The sequence below is a fragment of the Neopsephotus bourkii genome, unplaced genomic scaffold (genome assembly GCF_033783945.1).
Source record: "Neopsephotus bourkii isolate Nb327-2 ecotype Australia unplaced genomic scaffold, CSIRO-AGI_Nbou_v1 NB_301, whole genome shotgun sequence".
Classification (NCBI taxonomy): Eukaryota; Metazoa; Chordata; class Aves; order Psittaciformes; family Psittacidae; genus Neopsephotus; species Neopsephotus bourkii.
This window is the reverse complement of record NW_026900810.1, coordinates 571,643-595,096: the sequence shown is the minus strand read 5'-3', so window position 1 is coordinate 595,096 and position 23,454 is coordinate 571,643. Positions and strand designations below refer to the sequence as shown.

The window sequence follows — 23,454 nt, the reverse complement described above, 5'->3', positions numbered from 1 at the left end:
GCATATACTGTGTTATCAGCATATTCCCATTTCTTACCTGAATCTTGCACATACATCCACAGTGATGCAGACCTTCAGACAACAAAATCCAGCCCCTGAATGAAATTTATAAATAATGCCTCCAATTGAGGTAACCACTCAAAGCAAATTCTTATGAACTGTCAGAACTAACATGTTCCAAATAAAAACAGTTTTACTGACGAACCAATGCAGACACAATGGCACTGACTCTTCCCTTTTACTATTTATCACTGGAAGAATACTGACTAGAGCATCTTTGACACAAAGATCTAAAAAATCCCATATGCTTCAGTAAAAAACAAAAGGGTTCAAAGATAGAGCTGGGTTTTTTTACTCCTTAAAAGAGCTTAAATCAAGAGATAAGTTTTCTAACTAATTCAATGACTTTTTATAAAACACAGGTATAACCCTAGGAAAAAGAGAGACAGAGGTTCAAGTCATGGGCATTTGCAAGTTTTAGCCACAGCAGATTTCTTTTCTAAGAGAAAGTAAACACTTAGCATGTACCTATAATTGAGAGGCACCTAAAGACAATCTTGACTATCTTCATCAGGATAATTTAAAAACAAATACTGTTAAGCATTCAGTTAAGGACTCATTGGTAAACTGACCTTCTGTATTTGCTCAAGGATAGACAGTTTAAGTAAAGGAAAATGAAGGTTGGATGAATGAGTGCAATGCCTGAGAGTTCATGACAAGAGCTGGAAGAAGGCAAGGAAGCAGAGGTAAGTTGACAATGCTTGAATCGTCACCCTGTGTCTTTTGGATACAGCAGCAGTAATATCCTTCTGCTTCAAACTAGGATTCTGGACTTGCTCTTCCAGCAACAGGGACTTGGAGGACAGCTCCTGATCCAACTTACTACTACATTTATCTTTGGTCTTAACATCTAGGAAGACTGCCATAACATCACGATACTGCCATTCTTAAAATTAGCTTGTCAGCTTCTGAGTAAAACTTACATGGCCTTCCATGCCTTCCTGAGGACTCCAGTCTTTCCAGCTGTTTCTTCCAGCTTTTAGCCGTATCACCTCATCTGGCCACTGCAGCTCTTTCCTTTTTGACACGTTGATCCCTTCCAGTACTTGACTGGGATCCATTAACTATAAGTAGGAATTGAGTTTTGACTGTTAGTTCAGCCAAAATTTAAGAGAAACAGATAAACTGTAGCTTTTGCATACTTCCAGAGAACTGACCTTAACCCACAGAAATTGATTTCTGACCAATTTCAATGGTGGAAATTCAAGCACCAGCTAGGAAAAAGCCTGAGCAGCACTGCATTTGGAAATTAGGCTGTGGTTTCACAAACAGAGCTGACAATGTATCAGGTCACTGCTATCTGAAGCAGCAGCTCTGAAGTCCCTTCCCACCCTTTCTTTCAGTTACACTGGCTCGTGGCAGGGTCTAAGATACCACAACATAAGCATAGGCAGCACATGGTCCAGTAGCAGGGAAGAGTTAAATGATTATGAACTGTTAAAACTGCCTCATCACTTCTTACAGAATACATCAAGAAACACCATCTTGGAGAATATGCCGGTGGGCTGAAGATCTACCAGCATTGTTAGTTGAGACCCACCCTGTGTTTTTAAGTAAACTGGCCTTTCCACAGGGGCAGCAGGAAAAAACTCCTGAAAACTTCTTCCTATTTAAGGACAGAGAGAACCACAGTGTCCACTATCCAAGGGCACATGACAACTTCGCCTGTATCCTCCTCCCACAGAGGAATTAGGCAGTTTGATAAAAGGGCTCCTGCCTGCAAACAAAAGCTATTAAGTACAGACCTGCAAAATTAATTTATTAACTTCACCCACTATGATGCAGTTTAATAAGGATTACTCTACAATGATGTGATACTAGCAATGAAATCATATTTGGTATAATTTACCCTGTTAAATCCACTTCTTGATGTTTCTCACTAACATACTGCCAAAGGCATACACATGGGGCTAATAAAAAGCTAGAAGAGCAAGAATACAAATTTCTGCATTTTCACAAAATGAGTAAGGCTGCCATGATTAACTTAGTCAATGGTGTATTGCTTGCTGCTCAGTAAACCCAGACTTGAGGCAATAACCAAAGAATAAATACACATGAAAATGAATAAATATGTATGAAAGTGAAAACTTTTATACTTATGTGAAAAATCTAATTGGTTTAAATGAAGAAAGCTACCTGCTTTCTACTTTGCAAATGAAGCTATTCAGTTTTACATGTTGTAATGAATAAAGGCAAACTAAGTATGAAGTGGAACTGAGCTCAGCTAACATTCTCAAAGCTGCACTACATCAAAACATGCAAGTAAACAGGGATGTCTAAGCATGCAAGAAGGTTGGGTGTCCAGATATCCTTTTCCTCACATTAGTTCTCCAAATGTAACTGCACAATAGTTGTATACTGAGGCATTCCAGACTGTGTGTGTATTTAGAAAGTAGTGATTTCAACAACATCCAAGGTAACACTAACAAAAGTACGTGGAGGCATAGGTTAACTTGTTCTTCTTGACTATTCACCTGGATTCTGTAAATAACGTCATCCTTTTTGGCTTGCATTTGATTTGCAGGGCTTGCATTGCCACCTGACTGAGTTTCAGTTGCATTACTCCCTCCTTCTGTCCCTAGAAAGCCCACAAGGGCATGCTGTTTACAGGCTGGGATGCTTTGGCTGGAGCTGCTAGAAGAGGGCAGTCCATGCTGCGTGCTGACCCCAGTCTGGCCAGTAGGTTCCATTTGGTTCACCATAGACAGGCGGGACTGGATGGATGATGGAAGGTTACGAAGGGATATCTGACTGGTGGAAGAGCGCCGACAAGGCACAAAGCCCGTTGTGGATGTGCGAAGAGATGAATGACGACTGCCGTAGCAATAAGATGAATGGCTAGCTACTGAGGCACGGGCAGGGGAATGTCTGACAAGGCTCGACTGCACAGAGTGAGAGCTGTGACTGGTGCCTAAAAGTAAAAGATACAGAATCAGGAGAGTTTGATAAAGCCTCCTACACACATTAGACTGCTGACAAACACCTTAGTGCTTACAGACAAAACTTCTGTGTCTAACCAACAACATTTGAAACAGCTGTACTGCAGAATATCTCTGTTGCATTTCATATAGCAGAGCATTTGAATACATTCCACTCATCTTATTTTGGAATTTCATATTCTGTTCAATTCACAATCCCTTTAAGACAAGTAGCCTGAAAAATACTTCAGTCTTGCTCTTCCTGCACTGTTTTGTTTATTAATATTACACTTAAGTTTCCCATATTTAAGGCATTAAGGCAGGTAAATGTCTATGTTTCAAAACACTGTAAACATTATTTCTTAGTATGCTTGACTAGATGTTCAAACATTGAGTCAGAAAATTTGTTGGAGAAAAAGCTGTGTTTAAATAAGTTCAGAAACATTTAATACACTTGAAAACAGGAGTTGCTGTTTATGAGAATTGGTGCTCTTGTTTTTCCAATACCAAGTTCTTGTGGGTACCTTTCCACAGTTGACAGACTAATTATTTGTGTAAAAAAAGTTCATTCGAATAGATACACTTTCATACACTTTCTGAGCAAAGGTAGAGTTTAGAAAGCCTTTCCTCAGCTTTACTGTTTATCACCTCCCTAGCTACAGATCACTACAGATTCTCAGGATTCAGCTAAAATACTATGGAAACAGAAAATCCGTTCTACTGTGTAAGTAAGAACTATAACAACACTCAAAAATACAAAGTTTAGCATTTACAGATAATATGACAAAAGCAAAAAAAAACCAAAACAAACGAAAACCACAAACCATCCTATCTGTAGAAACATGTTATGAAAGTTATTTAATCTATTTTGCCAGCACAACTATACCCCTACTGCTCCAATCTGTTTGGGAACCTTGCATTGCAGAAAGCAGTACTGTAGTTTGAGATGAATCCAGCAGGTATCAACACTACACCATATCACTTTTGCTTGCTTTATCTTGTAACTTAGGCCTGATCCAAAGACCTGAAAGGCCAGTTCTGCCTATAATATTGTACTTGTATAAAAACATTAAAATAAAACAAAGCAACTTTACCCAAAGTGGAGGGATAAGTTGGTGGATGAGCTGCAGGAAGAGTTGTCGGATGAGCTGCAACAGGAGGGTGCTGTACTGCTCCAGGTCCCTGCCCTGTAGTTGCATTCCCTCCTCCTTGTGACATGCTGCTCTGAGACTCATTGATAGTTGCATTGTTACTTGTGCAAGAAGCTCCACCTCCAGCATCTGAATCCTCAATATTTCCACCACTATTGCAGCCAGCTCCACAGCCTTTCCTTAGTCTGAAAACACAATGCATTTAACATATTAAGTCAGGCCTCCTAGCCATTACAGTTCTAAGAAATTCCTTATGATGACAGGCAAAAGGCTTTACTCAGCACAATCCACAGCATTCCCCAAAAATCACATAAAACTTGACTTTATTGCCTCAGGACATGCTTCACAAATATAAATGCTGCTTTCTAAGAGCTTGCAATTTTCTTCATGACAACTATTCAAGTAACAGTAATTTATGTTAAGCCAAATGCTCATATAAAGTAGTTTTTGAAAAATCAAGCCACTTCTAAAATACAATAGAGATAAAACTCTAAAAATGCTGGTAGAACACCTTGGTTATTTTGTAAAAGTTATGCTCTTTAACACAAGTCATGTGTGTTAAAGCAGAAGCTTTGTCTACTCAGATGACCTGAAATGTTACAGGCTTTTTTTGTTTGTGTTTTTTGTTCCGTTTCTTGTTTATTTTTTCTTTTCTTTTGAATGTATTTCGTTTCTTGTTACCTTCAGTAACATACAGTTGTTTGAAGCACATATTGTCATTATGCGAATCACAAATTCTCATGTGAATTCTGAACATTCAGACAGCAAGTCAGACAATGTTTTCTAGTGGATATAATCATACAGACTTTTCACTGCATCATTTGTGTTAATGAACTTCAGATGGCCACAAAAAAAAAAACAAAACAAAAAAACCCAGCACATTCCTCCTTTCTTCAATTTGTACTTTTTACTACTCTTTTTTTACTGTTGCACTCAAACAACTGAGCACTCCCTTGTGACTGTATTTGCCCCAGGATTCAGAATCACAAAGCATATACAGCTTGGCTCCATACACTGTTCTGTGTCATACTTTCACCTGTTATTCTACCCATGTGTCAGACAAGCAGATGGCAAAAGAAGAAAAACACCACAGACAGTAGTAAGTGTGGCATATTCTGGGGTGAAGCAGCACCTTCTGTTTGATGTGCTATATATCTCCAAGTGTAAATATGACCATCAGAACAGCTACAGGACTGGCAAGAACCAGCACACATTTCTGAATGCCACACACAGCTGCCACTGTTGCTTTTGGAGCCAGTAATAAGTGGCCAAACCTTCAGTACAAGTTCTCATGGCCTGTAAGATACAGCACAGGAAGAGTTTGTACTGGGTTACTGATGGGGGGGAGGGGGAGGCATATAGAGGGAAGATTATATTATCACTCCAGTTACTTGTTCTGGCTCTAACACACTGGGTATTTATAAGCACTCATGAAATTCTAAGCAGCTAATGCCTGTGTTACTATGGATGAATATAGCCTAACAGCATTAATATTGCATTTGCATGCTAAATATTTGCCAGACAGGAACCCTACCAAACAGTCCTGATACTGTAAAAATGGTATTATAGACTGCAAAAGTGATGGTACTGAAAAAAATAATACAGAGGTTGTATTGTCTCTTGTTACCAGACCTGATATTAGAACTGGTGCTGTAGCTCTTGCATCTGTATTTTCTGTCCTGGGTTTTTCCAAGCTCTCATTTACATAATTTGTGGTGCATTAGTTCCATGCCTTGAAGTTAATCCTGAACCAAAGCAGTTGCCATACACTACAAATGTGCTCAAAATAAAAATCAAGACTTATTTTTATGTGACTGAATATTACAAAATTAAACTGTGTTAGGCATAGTTAATAGCAGTAGTTACTGAGACTAGTTAATGGAATATGAGAGCACGAACACACAGTAAATGAGAACTCATTTCCTCAGCTCACCTGTGCCATGTAGACACTATGAAGTTTCTGATGTTTCCTAAGCTGATAGCTCCCCCCAGAATCTCCTTCAACTGCTCATGACTATCTGAATAGGAAGTAGTCAAAGGTGAGACGTAGATTGGGTATCCAATTGGCTGGTCACAGGAGGAGTTGATCATGTTCCTCAGAGCTTGTTTTGCATTTTGGATACTTCCTCTTTCTGGATTACGATTACGCAGGAAGACAAGTTCCTGCTGTTGTCCTGCCCACAGGCCACGCACACACTCCTTATTCACCTGCAAAAGCCAAGTAGAAAGGTTGTGTCAGAAAAGGAAACGACGAGTGTGTGTGGTGACTGCTTTGCTGTACCTAGGTCTCCATGAATTTATGCAATACTGCAGTGCAGAACTGCAAGCATTTATATTTATTCTTCCTAAAGCTGAACTTTTGGACACAGGCTGCAACAGCAAGAATAAAGCAAATCTAAGAATGGGATGAGAAATAGATATATTAAGTAAGAAACTGATTTTCTGATTAGGTACTTCCACTGTGTGAGAAGAAGCAGTCCTAGCAATGACAGACTGGTAGTAAAAAAGCAGTGTTTTGAGTTGAAGTAGTGGTTTGGCATAGTTATTAAAAATACACAACATACTATCACATTGTGAAGCATGCACAAGGCTTACCTTGATGACCCTGAAACTGAGATACCGCTTATTCAGCATAATGATCTTGTATTCATTGGTGCCATCGTCCATCACATGACGCAGAGCAAGAAGGGAGGGAGAATTGGAAAGAACTGCACTCCGCCAAGCAGGGTCACCTTCATGTGCTATAACTAGATTTTCTTCATGGGTTGTTATGGCTTCATAGAGGACAGAAGGATCATCATATTCATCTGGAGAAGTGAAGTGATCCTGTTTCCAAGAATGCAGATACAGTAAGATTTGATTAATATTTCAGATGTAACTACACATAAAAAAACCCAAAACATTTCACACCTCAAACTCTTTGGAAGCTCAGTGAAGTTAGACAAAAAATTATCAGATACCTACTAAAGGACATGGTTAAAGATGAGCTTTTTACCAAACAGATTCATTCTTTTTGCTTGTGTTTGCTTCCTTTTTTAGCTCAAAAAAAAAAGGTAGGATCTGCCTATTACTGATTCAAGTAAATTCCTAGCTGAATTTTTACACTAGATTTCTATCTATTGCCTGCAGAAGCATTTTAGCTTCTTTTTTTTCTTCACAAGTTTCCAAGCACAACACACTTCAGTAAAGCACTGACTACCAAACCTGTATTACATGAAAAGAGTAACTGAAAGAAGTTTTATCTGCTTTTTGTATTAAAAGTTCACATTAATAATTGATGACAGATTATTTCAGCATCAGATACTACCACAACATTTACATTACCTCCAGTCAAATGGAAACACAAAATCTGCAGGTTCAATTCAGTATTAGATCACATTACTACTTGGTTAAAGAAAGATAGTGGTAAATAGCTAAGTTTCCAACACTGGCTGAATCTTGGATATACAATTGCATTGCAAGTGGATAAAGGTCATACTTTATAGATTAATACAATAATGTTCAGATAATCATAATTCCCTCACTTTTCATTTTGACTTAATTCAAGCCCATTCTGCACAGTAACCTAAATATACTGAGAACACTTCAGAATTGTTGAAGTGGTATTCTAGCTGTTTTCAACAATGATTTTGTAATTATTCTACTTTTCTACATGTACTCCTAACATAAGCATTCTGTTAACTTTGGCAAGCTTGTTACATGCAGTTGATTCAACCTATGCTAGCTCTGGAGGGGGGACACTTCTAGACTCTGCAATGAAGGCAAAAAAAGAAGCTTTATTAAGTGCAACTATGATTTACCTATTTACTTTGATTTTCAAGCAATCTGTTTTTCTAGAGTGTCAACACTTTTATACCCTCACAGAGTGCCTATCTTTCAAGTACATGCTTTCTCATACTTGCTGAGGTTAGTTTATAGATGGCCTGGACAGAATTTGTGATTGCTCATCTTTGCCCTCATTTCACTATAAAAATCAATCCCAATTTCATTTTACTGAAAAATCAACCTTCTCACTTTCACCTAAACCTTACCAATAGCATCAATGAGTAATTCTAAAGTGTCTGTTACTAAAACACTTCAAAGAAAAGAGAACAAAAAAAAACAACTCCCATTGGAGGTTAGGGCTGTGCAGCTTTAAATGGCACAATAACCTTTTAAACCAATTACATCTATGTGGGGAGGGAAGAGTGCAGCAAAATATCAGAGACGCTGTTCATAAAGGAATAATCTCTAGATGAATACAAGACAGAGCTTGACATATTCTCTGAACATCTGATGTAATTTTCAAGCTTTGCGCATAAACTGCATTCCCTTTTCCTCAATATCACCTTCCACATGAGCTATAACAAAAATAAAGGACAAGACATGATATTCCCTAATTTTCAGTTGTCCATCACTATCATATGCCCTTCTGCTCTCCCCCTCTTTTTGCTCTCTCCCAGCTTATTTTTAAAATAACAACTGCACAGAAATAAAAAACTGCAGACATCCTCCTGTGTAATCTCTCACCTGATGTAGCTTCAGTGACATCCGTATTCCAGGAACCACTACTTTCCTCAGCAGTTCCATGTCAGCAAAGATCCATTCATCTCTAATTGAAGATATACGAAAATCACCCTTAAATAGGGCATGCAGGCCATACAAGAAGGATTCCAGATTACTGGTAAGGGTGGGGGGAAGGAAAAGAAGCAAACAGCACAAATATTAATAGAAATACAAACATATCCACAAGTTCAACACTGACAAGAGCAAAAAAATACGAAACTGCATAAAAATTCACATATTCTCCTCCTTAAGTACAACTTACAGGATAAGACAGGGAGAACAGAATATAAGAGTAAAGATGTGTGTATAAGCAAAGCTTGGACAACAGATGTTTATATGCACTGAGCAAGTAACGAATAAACCATACGTGCAATAGTCTCTTTACACAGACTAAAGAGGAACACTGTGAGGAAAGCCTGACTTTATTAGGAATATTTATAAAGGGAATGCTTCTCAGGGAATATAACACCACAGTGGATCAGTTAAGGAGACAATGTAGCTTCAGTTGTGCATGCTTTAGTATAATATAAAAACATGACAACTCTGTTCCTTTTACTATGCTAACTTAGAAATGAGAGATCAATGCTATGATCACTCTTGCCACTGCATATCTGCAAGACTTTCAGGGGACAATTGGCTGATACTTAAAAGAATTAGCCAACAGTTTCCCTGAAAGCAAAGCAGAATAGGTTTCACAGTCAGCACCAAGCTGGCCAAGGGCTTACACATCCATTTATGCTTCTCTATTTTCTTTTTAAACCATCACCTTGTGATTTCTTGGAATGTACAGCTACGTTTTACATAGGCTTTCTAAATCAAGTTGAGGCTGTTAATCTGCAAGAAAGAGATTGTCATATGATGACAGAGTTGAGCTGAAGATGATTTGTAGGAAATGCAGCTGCTTGCCACAGAGCCAGCTGAACTGTGAAACTTACAGATAATGGTCTGATCTAACTTGCATCAAGGTGAGTGTTCCTCATTTTAAGAAGCTGTCCTCTTCTTCACCCTGTTTCCATACAGGGCCCATGCTTGAAGGATATGGAGCTTACTTTTAGAACTCAGCCAGTTTCCAGTTATATAACTGGTTCTTACCCACACCAGAATTCCTATCTTGTTCACTAAAACAAAATGTTCAAATTCAAATTCTCCCTTACTTGTCCTTCTGTGGTTACATTTCACTGGCTGATGTAACATAAGCAAGTTGCATATCTGTCCAGTTTAATGAAAGATGATACTTAATATCTTTTTCTTTTCTAAAGATCTACTTAATACCTAACCTAGGAAGCCAGAGGGATTTTGAGAAAGAGAAGCTTACAACATTTTATTACCTTGACATGTGATGTGAAGCTGTTCCCAACGCTCTCCGCCCCAGAACACACAGTCCATAACACAATGTCACCAGGGGTGAGTCTTTACTTGCATCCAGTGGCTTGTAATAATAAGAGGAAAAAAAAAAAAAAGGAATAGTCAGGTGAACAAAGTAAAAGAATACCCACAGAAAAGCTGTTCTGCCAGCAGTAAGACCCAAAGAGATACTCAAGTCTTGTGCATGTACCTACCACACCAGTTCCTCTTGCTCAGACTTTTAACAGGAGGTTGGTTGTTTTTCTTTTAAAAGGTTTTGGAAGTATGTAGAATACTTGCAGAGGCAGACACACATAATACTGTGTTTGAAATAAGACAAATCCTAGGCTTAACAGTTGCATGCAACATTCCTCATGGAATACTGTGTACCTTGTATGCAAACTGTCAAATAGCAGAATTATGGTGTTAAGACAATAATATTCTCCTGCAACAAGTTTGCTGATGACACTAAGCTGTGTGGTTTGGTTGATATGCTGGAAGGAAGGAATGCCATCCAGAGGGACCTTGACACGCTTGTGAGCTGGCCAGTGCTAACCTTATTAAGTTCAACCAAGACAAGTGCAAGGTCCAACACCTGGGCTGGGGCAATCCCAGGCACAGCTACAGGTTGGGTGGAGAGGAAATTCAGAGCAGCCCTGTGCAGAAGGACTTGGGGGTGTTGGTCGATGAGAAAATGGACATGAGCCAGTTTCAGTGTGTGCTCACAGCCCAGAAAGGCAACCGTATCCTGGGCTGCATCAAGAGGAGTGTGACCAGCAGGTCAAAGGAGCTGATCCTGCCCCTCTACTCTGCTCTCATGAGACCTCACTTGGAGTATTGTGTGCAGTTCTGGTGTCCTCAACATAAAAAGGACACGGAACACCTCCTGTATGAAGATCGGCTGAGAAAGTTGGGGCTGTTCAGCCTGGAGAAGAGAAGGCTGCGTGGAGACCTCAGAGCAGCCTTCCAGTATCTGAAGGGGGCCTATAAGGATGCTGGAGAGGAACTCTTCATCGGGGACTGTAGCAATAGGACAATAGGTAACAGGTTAAAACTTAAACAGGGGAAGTTTAGATTAGATATAAGGAGGAAGTTCTTTACTGTAAGGGTGGTGAGGCACTGGGGTTGCCCAAGGAAGCTGTGAATGCTCCATCCCTGGCAGTGTTCAAGGCCAGGCCGGACAGAGCCTTGAGTGACATGGTCTACTGTCAGGCATCCCTGCCCATGGCAGTGGGGGCTGGAACTAGATGATCTCAAGGTCCTATCCAACCCAAACTAGTCTGTGATTCTATGGTATTTTTAGTCAATAAAATGGGTTTTCACTTAACTGGTTAGGAGCATATAATTCTGAGTTTTCAGGAAATTTCCCTGGCCTACAGCTTTATTTAGGAAGAACGCTGCCTCAGCTCAAAGCCATTAGTAACTGTATAGGGTATATAATGCCCTAGATAATAGTAGCATTCACTTAAATGATTAAACCTGATTTTCAATACCTACACAAAATACTGCACAAGACTGTACTTAGAAGGAAGCAATTTTCTTCAGCTATTGTTTGTCGTGTGACTGCAGAACACTAAGCCTCACACCTGTTAAAACAGGCTTCTAATTAATCTTTTACCTCCAAAGTAAAACTGAACTCTTAAGTCTCAGATCCTTCTCAGATCCCAAATTCCAATTATATTCCTGACCCTTTAATCTCATTATTCTCAAAGGCAATGCTACTTTGACTTGACAACATAGAGGCTTTTGTATACAGCAAGAAGTCACAGCATCGCTCTACAAGTGTGCTAATGTTTCTGCTTAAGAGGTGGAAGGATTTAGAGAGAGGAAAATGGTAAATGCGAGATGATCATTTTCACAAGCCAATAATTCCAATGATCCAAAGGAATTGTAGAGTATGACCACTAAGAAAGAAGCAGTCACTCTTATAAGCTGGCAACAGATAATCTGTTGGAGTGGTTTGGAATTTAAACTAGGGTTGGTTTGTAAATACTGATATCCAAGCACAAAACACCTGTTCTATACAGACACTCTTTTGTAGGTAGATAAATGCCTGACTACAGTTCAAGCTGGTAAATAAAAATTCAGTAAAGAACAGGTTAAATCACAGACTACTTATAGAATTTATTTAAACTCACATCTCAAGAGCAGATCAAAGCCACTAAACTTTAAATTAATATTCAATTAAAAATCTCATTTATTTAAAAAAAATCAGTATTAAGCAGCCTGCAGGTCAAACCAACAGAGGGCACTTTCCTCACACATCCATACTCACCTTTTCTCTTCGAGAGCAGCAATATTCTATCCAGTTCAAATATATCATACAGAAACTCTCTCTTGAGATCCCTGCTAGACGGTGGTCATAATCCTCATCAATATTGGGGTTAAATGTTGGGTCTACATCAACGTAATTGCGGTCTGTGCACAACCGCAGTCCTTCCTGCATTGTCTCATTAGCTAACCATTCCTCTAGCTTGGGGGATGTTGTGACATAATAGATGATTCCCTGAAACAGCAGTAGTTAAAAATATAAGTCAGTACTGCAATAAAGTAAGAGCCAGCAATCTCAACTGTTTCAATTCATTTGTATTATTTTCTTGGTGATGAACAAACCTCATACACAGTAGCATTTATTTAGCTCACAGATGCAGCAAATTTATAGAGAAAACAATACAGGTTTGCATGCAAATGTTATTCAAAGACTCTTGAGATTTCTGAAGCATCCACTGAAGGAATAAGGAAAGGAAAAAAGGATGGGACAGGATTCTCACTGTAAATTTGCAGAAAAACAAAAACAGAGGAATTTTTACCTAGTTAACATGGAGGCTTAGACATTGAATTTCTAAATAATTCCAAAGCTAAGTAAACAACAAGACAGTTTTAACATCCTCATTCTTGGGCTGAGGGGAGGAAGAATGGGAAAACAACAACTTCTGTGTGAATAAGTATCTTGGAAATATTTCAAGTTAAAAATTTTCAGCTCTCAAAGAGGGTAGCTTATGAAAGATCTCAATTAGTCAATGGATAATCTGAAGGGATTTGACACCTGGAGTCTTCTTACAATTCTAGGACAGGGATTTTTCTGTATTTGAAAAAAAGAAAAAAAACTCTTTTGGACAGCTTTTAAAGACCAACACAGCTTGTCTTTCTCCAGGAAAAAACACTATTTAACTTCTGTTAACTATTTACAACACAGTTGTTATGTTTGGGTAACAGCTTTCAAGTTACTACTGCAACTTCAGCTGGAAAGACTACAGAGTCATTGTCCTGCTCATGCACCACAGTATCAAGTAATCACCAGAGCAGCAAACTCTGCTCTCCTTTGATGAAGATATTCATACATCTGTAGTAAGTATCACATCCGTGATCCTTATATGAAAGGCACTGGAAGTTCAAGACTTTAAGCAGTTTCCAGGTGTAATCCAGCCTACCTTCTTCAAGGGTTGTACTGATCTGAATCGTACCTTCACATAGTAAGTGGTGAGAATTTTCCGGAGATCAAAGACTTGAAGCATGGAAGCCGCACTGTTGTCCGTGATGCTGTAACCCTCCAGCACATACTTTGTCACAAGCACTTCCCAAGCCAGCCAACGCTGCCCAAAGGCAGCATTAAAGGAAAGCATGTGAGGAAGGTGGCCAGGTTCACAGCAACAAAAACCTTCATCTTCCTCTACACCTTCAGTAATGGCCTCTACTTCTCGTTGCTGGCAATAAGTCCCTTAGGAGAAAGCAGAGAAAGAAGAAAGAGTTGAACACTTTATATGACTGACTTAATGTTGGCATGCGTTTGAAAGTGTTTAAAATACCACCCATCTCCAATTATGTTTCTGTAGCACCAAGTGACCTATCTGCCATTAAACACAAGATCTGGATAGCTTGCTTAATCACTCTAGGATCACACTGTAATTAGGTGTATCTAAGAATCAACTACAGTAGCCATATTGCACTAAAACTGAAACAGAGACTTAGCATCAACTCTGCTGGAACAAGCTAGTTTTCTCCTCATAAAAGACACAGGCATGAAGCAGCTCTACACCAATTTCTTTACAGGATGGAACTGGAAATAACTTAAGTTTCCAAAGCAGAATTCCACTTTTTAATACAGACAGCTAAGGAAAGCGTGTAACACACTCACCTCTAAATTCAAGCCCCCTCAGCTGGAAGGTGACCAAGCCATTTCCTATCTCTATAAGGTGTACTAGTGCATTGAGGTAGTCAGAGGCTAGGATGAAGCAGTCCCCAGTACTATAGTTTCCCCACCGACCCAACAACAGGTCTCCACACAGGCTGTGCTGAAGGGAGCGGGTTAAATGTTCATAGAAGATAGAATTCAGGTTGTTATCATCTGAACCTGCAGGAACATTAGATGTGGGTTATTATCTGAACCTGCAGAGGAACATCAAGCTCGAATGTCAGGTATCACTTCACATTCCATCCCACACTTTTCTTAACAACACTGTTTCAAGGTCATGCTCTACACACACAACCTCCTTAAGGGACAACTCCAAGTGAATGCTAAGTGACATTTAGTATTTTTGACCAGTTTTTTCCCCTTAGTAACTCCTCCATTTTCCAAATCACTCCTCCAGTTCTACTCTTGCATCTCCCACCCATCTATTCCACACAAAGGAAAAAAACAAATGAGCACAGAAGTATCTCGGTAATGACTGTGTACTGTACATCGCTATGACACGTCAAGACTCCCTCAGATAACGTTTACCTTTTTAAAACAACGTAAGACTAAAAAGCAAAACAGCTTAATGCAGATGCTTGTAAGTAAAGCAGTACAGCACAGACACAGATGTAAGGAGGAAACAAGAAAAAGTTATAGGAGTGTCTGATGAATAAAGCAAGAACGACATGATGGAGGAAAAACCAACAGACAGAAATGTTGGGCAGAGTTGAAGAAGATCAAAGGCAAGCTGATCATGAATCCTATAAAGACCCTATAACACCATCCCTCCTCTCCCCCCTCCAAAAAAAACCCAAACAACGCAAAACCCCACCACAACCGCTTCACCCCAAAAAACCCAACCCAAACCACAGAAAACCCATCAGACTAGGAAAGGGACCTGGATTTCGATCAAGCTGTGAAGCCAGTCTTGTATTTGAGTGATCCACACGCTTTGTACTGTAAAAATGATAAAATAAAGCATACTTAACACAAAATGTTAATGCAAGAAAACACAAAATGTAAATGCAAGAAAATCTAAGGGAAGAAGTAACTAACAGAATAAAAACTGATAAAAAATATTCCCACTGAAAGTTTCAAAAGTTGTTTAAAATTATTTTATACTCATATTTGCTGCTCTTCTCATATGTAAAAGTATTTTGTTTTACAATCCAATACCTGACAAAGTTTGCCCACAGTAGGCAGCCACAGAATAATATTTAGCTTTAGAGATAATAAATGTATGCATTTTCTTAGATAAATATGATAAAGCTTCAGATGTGACAAAGTGAAAAAAATTAAAGCAGCACAGCTAACATTCCAGTACACTTTACTGAAAAGGAAATTTTCAGGAAGTTATTTCACTGGCTGAAGTTACAACTTCAACTCTTTAAAGTAATACTGGGAACACTGTATTTAAACTGTTCCAGTGTTAGAATGGAAAAGAAAAGGGAATAAAGCAGTGAAATGAAGAAGAACTCTCCACAAATACCAGAACTATCCACTCATCTTGCCCTATGCTGTTTAACATTTTACTGGTCTGATCTCCAATAATATTGGATTTCAGACAAACTACAGGAAGGAATAGTCTGACATGAAAAGTCAAGCAAGTTCATTGAAAACTCTCTACTATAAACTGGGAAAACAAAGCAGCACTTGGAGACGTAAAAAAAAACAGACAAACACAAGGCAATCCACCCCTCAATGCAAAACACCAACGACGTCCCAAACCCAATGCATTCGTACAGAAAAACAAAAAAGACAAACTTTAAGGTTTTATTTCACCTACTTGTAGTCTCTTTCCCAGAATTTGACAGGCCTGGCATATGAAGTGATGAATATTGCACTTCCCAGAAAAGGATTCAGTGGAGTAGAGAAGAAAGCTGACACAGCTGCTTGGACAAACAACATTGCAGAATCTGTAGGGTAACAGAATTAAGGAAAGCAAAGCAACAACTACTGTTGTTCAAGCTTCTGTGATAGTACCCAAAACAGCAACACCAGTTAAGACCAGAACAGTATCTCTAGAATTTTTACACAACAAAGCATCTTTACAGTATCTTCAGCAATAAGGGCAATATTTTTGTTTTTAAACATAGAAATAGGTTAAATTTGGCAGTAGACACTGTGGTTATTCTTTTCCTCAAAATTCTACAGAGAATCCTCTCTCAACACTCCACTCAAAACAGTCTATAGAAGCATTGCAGCAAGGCAGAAAGTATGAACAGTTTTTGATAAATACTCACTAGACAAACCCATTCCTTCAGTAGCTTTAGTCCATACCATACAATTCACTACAATGCAACATTCAGAAGTTTTAACACATGACTTCAGGAAAAAGTCTGCATTTTCAAAGGATACGTGGCACAGCAAAGGGCTGGGCAAAAGCATGGAAGGCAGATCCCCATGTGATCTGCCAGGGAGCAATGTAGGTATATACAAACCTCAATTTATAAAAGAGTTCCCAAAGCTACAGGGGGGAAAAAAAAAGGAAAAGAAAGAATAATTTAGTAATTTGGCTAAGAATCAACATGCTTTGCAGTAGACGAATTTTACTGGTCACCCTAAAGTTCTTACTGGTCTACCAGAAACCTTGAGACAATGTAGTAAAACCAGTGTCTTTAACATGCAATTCATTGCTCTACTACCAGAAGCTGCTGAGATGTTTAGAAGGTCACATCTGCTTTCTCAAGCAAACACAAGTGCTTTGGGAAGAGAAGTCTTAGCTGTCTCATAGCCTATTCACTACAGTACCAATAGGACTGATGTTCTGCAAGTTTACCTATCACAGCTATCTGATTTCCCTTTTGGTTGACCTGAAACACCTAGAAAGAGAGAGTTGAAGTTACCTTGCTGAAGAGTATGGACATGAAGAAGAGGTCTAGCAGCATGGTCTCAGTAAAACTTTTGTAATCAAAAGTAAAGAACAGCACTGTGAAAATAACAGTGACATACTGGCACGTTGGGCTACTGAAAGATGAACGCAGTAACTTCAAGCCAGCTATTGTGATCATTAAAGCACCCAACCTGTATAAGAAATTCACACAAAACAGTTACTTATCTCCTGTCCAAAAGATCTTTAAAGACCACCTAAATTGTTACTGTCATGCACTGCCAATCTCTTAAAACTCAAGCTTTAGATTTATGTTTGCTTTTGGAGTTTTGCAGAGGGGTGGCTAGGTGGGGTTTAATTTTTTGTTTTCTTAAAGACAAACCTCAGATTATTTGTATTTAAAGGCTACTCTCCTAATCTTTCTAACAGTATTCTCAAACCAGTGTTCATGGATTAGCATTATTTATAAGTCTCGCTAAATCAGGAGGCAAAATATCCTTGTACTCTGAACAGAAAATTTGGTTTTTAATTTAGATTATGAATATCGAGATGCAAAAATGCCAGCACTGCTACAGATTAATCAGCAAGAGGATGTTAATGAACACTGGATTATTATTGTTTCCTCATGACTATACTGCTCTAGTTTATATTGGCAGAACCATGACTTAATGATAAAATTAGTAATATTCTTTTTCAGAGATAGTAACTGACAGATCAAAGGGTTATAAAAAATAATGTCAATGTAATGGCAACATTCCTTCCAAAGATCTTGTAGTGACGAGAGTAATGAACCCAAAGCAAGAACTTAATAGATCCAGGGATTATTAAGCTTAAAATCGAAACAAAAAACAGCACAAAACACCTCAAAGCTCACTCAAAGAATCTCCTCCCTCCCCCCAATACTCCATTTTGTGTCAAGATTTATTTTCTCTGAAACACTTCTGTTCGTAATCAATAGAACTTCAAAAAGAGCTACTTGGTCTCTGTTCTTGGAGGCAAAAAATGCAGGACCTATTATTGAACTCTCATTTGCCAAGACAGTCACATACTTGGGGGATTATAACCAAGGCTCAATTTAAGAGGCAGTATGCAATTCCATCTGGATACAGATTATACTCAGGGGCCAGAAGGCCTGGGGAGTTTCTTGATGAGGGCAGAAAGCTGTAGAGGGACTGTAAACTGACATACCAACTCAGGAAACATTACACAAGTCATAGATTTGCAACTAACAGAATACCAGAACATATTGTTGCTATCTTGAACTTGCAGTCTCGATATCATAGACTCTGAAGATCAGTAAGGAAATTCTGATACCACACTACTAGATAATTCTGCAACCTACAATCTTTACAGTGTATGCTATGAATTGGGTTCCTAGTTTAAGACTGCAATACTCCATTTGATTTAAATCAGCAAAGTGACTTGGTCTATAAGAACTTTCAAGTAAAGAAAAATTTTATTTGCTACCTTAGTTTAAAGGCAATAGAGGCAATAAACTGTCTCTGCACTGAGGCCAGAACTCACTATTTAATTTCCCACCACAGAAGACATACTCAGATTACTTGATAGCCTTTTCTACTTACTCAGTATCCAGTTTCTTTGGACTAGCAATATTCTTAGCGCTGCTACTAAGCTCATTGAGGACTATCAGTGGATAGATAACATTCTTCTCTATGAAAAGGAGCCAAATATGAAGTTTCTCAAACCACATAACATGTGCAGCACCTATCAAGATATATTAAAAAGAAGTCAGATTGCACTGTCAAATCCAACTTAGCTAGCAGAATAAAGATTCTTGATCCAAGTGATTTGTGGAGCCAAACGCTAACTGTATTTTCACACTGGACTTGCCTAAATTTATCTAACCAAAATAAAGAGAAGCTCTTGTTAAGCTCCTGTTGGCAGCCTCACTAGAGCTGTTGCACTGTTACACACCTATACAAAGCATATTAGTTTGCAAGCTACTTGCTTTCTGCACATGGCAGGACACAAACTGGGTTGTCACCTCTTCAATAATTTCAACATTGATACTGATGAAGCTACCTGACATTACTCATTCTCTCATGCAAAAGGACGTTTTCCAGCCATACTCAAACCAAAAGATTTCTGGTTTATGACTACAATATACAGGAGTACATGTAACCTGCCAACACAGATGTCTGAGACATCAGAAATTCTTTCAAACTTCCACAGCAATTGCAAAATACATAACAGGACTGCCATATTTCAAAGTAATGCAAATGTAGATGATGAGAAAACTTATTTTACAAAGTGGAATAGACAACTAGGCAACTGCACATGCCTAGATGAGCCTCAGCAAAAACTGAAGTTCCTTTTCTATGCCAGATGCCATAAGGATTATCAGTCACTGACATGGCATAAATACTCAAAGCTGCAGGGATCAAACTGGGAAGTGCTACAAACTTGTATTTAACATTATTGGATAGGACTTCCAACTTTCCTGAAAACACTGCTACACGTGGAAATACTGAAGTCAAGTATCAGCAAAAGGGCACCAACTGCAGCTTTTGTAGTTTAATAGATTAAAAAAAACAACCTAATGCATACAATTATACTATTGCACTTTTCACTTCTTCCTCCAAACACTTTAGCATATTACAAATACTTTTGATAATTCTCTGCTTCTGGAAACAGCAGAATGTTTTCTTTTCACTACTGAGTTACCTTGAAAACTAACTGAAGAGAAAAATCAAAAGTGGCTTCAGTCGTTTCTAAGCCATTTCTGATAGAAACTTCTTCTGCTTGCTGTTAACAATAAAAACATCTCAACAGTGGAGACACTGCAATCTACTGCTACATTTACCCATACTGGAAAACTGATCAGCACTGTAACTAAGTATTTTCTGCAGCCTCCAAGGAAAGATTTTATGGACATGTAGGCTTTAACACAAGGTGCAAGCATGTGTCTATGCAGATCAATCAGATCTGCAAGAATGGACCCTTTGTGTGCTTTTCAATTAAGCAGGCACCTTGCACTACTTTCTGTTGTTAAGCATAATAGCATTAAGAATCAAATGCACGCAAAGATCAAACCCCCAACAGCATTCACCATACCTAAACCTCAAAAACTAATGATCTTGAAGAAATGCCTAGTGAAAAACACTCTACCTTCGTGAAAATTAAGGCAATCGTTAGCATAAGCTTTGCAACTTAAGATTTTGAAGACTGTGCTTTAATGGAACTGCTCTGAGACAACGTTAGCATCTAATATATTATCAACATCAGTTAAGAGATAATAAAATATCATGGAATCAAAGCACAAGAAACTAAGATATTTCTAGATTAGATGTCATTGAACACTCAAGAGGTAAGAATAATAACGAAAAGAGATTAAGTGCATCAACAGGTAACGAGTTGGTCAGCAACTACAGCAAATACAAAAATGTGCCATGAATTATACTTACTTCGGACTTCAAACTGATAGTATTCCTTGGTTTTCAGCAGTGGGTGAGAAAAGCAATGCCAAGGAAGTTGCTTTCGGAGTTGAGGCAGAACGTAATGGGTCACAAAGCCTACCGTACCCACTAATGCATAGAGAACATAACTTAAAATAGGCTAAAAAGAAGAAATGAAGAAATTTAGGTTTGTGGTTTATAAACAAAATCATACACTAATAACATAACACCTGTTCAAGCATCTAGACTCCTGGTAAAAGTATGTTGGTAACGTATTTGTCCATGAGTAGTTGTACTATCCACTTTCAAATACTTAGTGAAAATCTGTTCCCCAAGCATTTCTTATTTGATCTTGAAGTAAAAATAGTACGCCAGTCTTCATACGCCATTGCTTCTGACCCATCTGCATTGCATTTTATAGATGATACACCCATTATCCTCTAAAGGCTGAACCCAATTTACATTTTCATCTGCTGGATAAAAGGAAGTATGAGCCTAAGGAAAAACAAATCACTAACCTCCTATTCTCTTGAGAAGGTGGTGAATAAGAAGCCCCACACCAAAACCAAACTCTTCCACAGAAACCACAAAACACTGCTGCATTAAAGTGGTATGAAGACTAACACTTCCTAGACATCAAAATTTTCTCTAAATTTCTAGATATAACAATTAGAATTGCATTAGTTGTTATAAGATCTTGATTCAGAAATTCTGTGAAGCTTAAGCCTATAGAGCTGGTGAAGAGCATATAGCCAAGGTTTCCAAACCATGGGAGAAAGCAACATTTGGGAGGAATGTGGAAGTCCAGCCATACAACAGAAGAGATATTTTCCTTAGAAGAAAAACTAGTACATCTGGTTAAATAGGATACTTCACCTGAAAACCTGAAGCTAAACACATATGCTTTTTAAAATTAGTTTCCTTAACTGCAGGCACCAGCAGGGGAGTAAAATCCTTCAAAAATAAATGCAGGAAACTTTAATTTGCCTGACAGAAGGCTGCTCATAAACTGATAGTTCCATTACAGGAATACCAAAACAAAAAATTCAGTAACTGCAATGCTCTAAGTAAATGACTTTACTTATGAACACAAGATTTGGTCCCATGTTATCATTATCACATAGGTGTCATATATACATGCACATAAAAGTATCTGAAGCAGTAGTATAAGCTAGACTAATAAAAAACTCAAAGGCTCACTGAAGTCCTGTAAATAACTATTCTAGTAAAGCAGGACTCCCCTATTCCATAGTCTAGAAACATCCACATTAACATGCAATTGCCAAGTCAAGATTCAGGCCCTCAAAATTGAAGAATCAAGCCTTCTAGACTTTCTAGTTTCATTTTTCCTTACTCCCAAATGTTCCTCACATGACTTAATTGAGACAGATGAAGCAGAAAAGGACACTGGGTTAGTGACTGAAGTAAAAATCCAGAATGTAACAAGAAACTAGGAGAAGAGCAGAAGAGTTTTTGGGCACATAAAACTGGAACGTGAAGATGTACTTGTCACACTACATATTTAAAGACCATATAAAACTAGTCAAGAAACCCAGTGCACTACCGGGAAAAGGTTTATATCACACTGGAGTATTTATATGCAGAAGACAAACGCTAGACACCATGTATCACCTTACCTGTAAAACTGTAAATACTGTACTGACATGAATTGCAAAATAGAGTACACCAATGACTATACACACAATCAGGTCAGACTGTAATCGTTCACTCTGCAGAGACAAAACAAAAATAATTTTAGAAAACACCATCTTTTTGTTCTTCAGATTCTTAATGCCCATCACACTAACACTGAAAATTATTGAAGATTTTCTAATGATGCTAGTGTTAATTAGTTCAAATGGAAGTTCTCAGAAATTCCAGAAAATAAATCTTACAGCTAAAAGCATTAGTTCAAATGAGTTAAGTGGAAAGATGAACATGCAAAGCGGGCCAGGAGAAGTTAACACATCCAATATATTCTCTCTCTGATTCTGGACTTCAAGGTGGTATAAGGACCCCATCCCTTACAGCACTGAACAAGCTGGAAGGGCTAATGTAATACCCCATTTATGATCCAAGCACTGCTGAAACTACGGGGCAACTGGGAGCTCTGGACAACAGCTGCCTCGACAGACCTAGCAACTAGGCAGAACAAAGAGGTTCTTTAACACTTCCCCCTCCTCCTTTGCAGAAGGGTAAAGGATAGATTTGGAATAATCTTGATAACAAAGACCAGATTTTCCATTACCCCAAAAAGTTAATACAAGCTCTTGGCAACAAGCAAGAAATAACAAAATGTATAAACGCCAGGCTCAGTCACAAGGGGGCAGTGTGTACTTAGGGCCACTTCAACTCAGCATCTCCAAGTTTAGACATACTAAGCTTCTTAAATCTTTTACTTGCTGCTCCACTGTGTTAAGAATAGTGTTTCAATATTACTTCCATAAATAGAGTGAATTTGTATTAAAAATTCCAAGTACATGCTAAAGTAATTGGAACAGGTTACATCTGCTTCTTAAAAAAACCCAACCAAAACAACCAAAACCAAAAACCAAACCAATGGAAAACAAAAACCAGAACAAAAAACCAAACCAAAACCACCCAACAATCAGCCTCCAAGCAAGCTACTAACAAAAAACCATCAAAACCACCAAACCAAAAAAACCCCAAAAGAAAAAAAAAAGCAAACCAAAAAACCAAAATCTCACATCATTTTAAACCACTTTTATTTTCTGCTTCTGGATCAGCAGGCACAAAGCTCTTGCTCAGAATTACCAGACACGTGGAGTTAATATAGTTTTGCCACCACTAACTTCTGCACAAAAGGAAGTATCATTTATTATCAGTGAGCTAGAACAGTCTATACTACTTTACTGACTTCACACTAGGGAATGATAATTCCAATTCATTCCTCCTTCTAAATAACTTACATTGCAATATAATATTGTACTCTCAGTGTAGTACATTGCAGATTTAAAGGAAATGCTCTGATAGCCATTCTAAATCAACACCATGG

At 38.3% G+C, this 23,454-nt stretch overlaps 1 protein-coding gene across 12 annotated transcripts in view; it reads right to left on the bottom strand.

Annotated features, from left to right (window-relative positions):
- The window catches only part of PCNX1 (pecanex 1), an 89,577-nt gene that overhangs the window by 5,019 nt on the left and 61,104 nt on the right, over positions 1-23,454 (bottom strand). For 11 of the 12 annotated variants that reach the window (XR_009724528.1, XM_061347124.1, XM_061347126.1 and 8 more), the window contains 17 exons: positions 22,076-22,168; positions 20,448-20,598; positions 18,606-18,747; positions 17,039-17,216; positions 16,551-16,659; positions 15,979-16,108; positions 15,091-15,149; positions 14,154-14,369; positions 13,483-13,736; positions 12,294-12,524; positions 10,003-10,103; positions 8,639-8,789; positions 6,725-6,955; positions 6,063-6,337; positions 4,073-4,314; positions 2,535-2,971; positions 984-1,124 (listed from right to left, as the gene is read on the bottom strand). Coding sequence is in view for 11 of the 12 variants with exons in the window: in XM_061347124.1 (XP_061203108.1) it covers positions 984-1,124; positions 2,535-2,971; positions 4,073-4,314; positions 6,063-6,337; positions 6,725-6,955; positions 8,639-8,789; positions 10,003-10,103; positions 12,294-12,524; positions 13,483-13,736; positions 14,154-14,369; positions 15,091-15,149; positions 15,979-16,108; positions 16,551-16,659; positions 17,039-17,216; positions 18,606-18,747; positions 20,448-20,598; positions 22,076-22,168 (3,141 nt within the window). In the remaining variant the exon portion in view is untranslated. The remainder of the gene's footprint in view (positions 1-983; positions 1,125-2,534; positions 2,972-4,072; positions 4,315-6,062; positions 6,338-6,724; positions 6,956-8,638; positions 8,790-10,002; positions 10,104-12,293; positions 12,525-13,482; positions 13,737-14,153; positions 14,370-15,090; positions 15,150-15,978; positions 16,109-16,550; positions 16,660-17,038; positions 17,217-18,605; positions 18,748-20,447; positions 20,599-22,075; positions 22,169-23,454) is intronic. The other variant, XM_061347133.1, reaches the window with a different exon arrangement.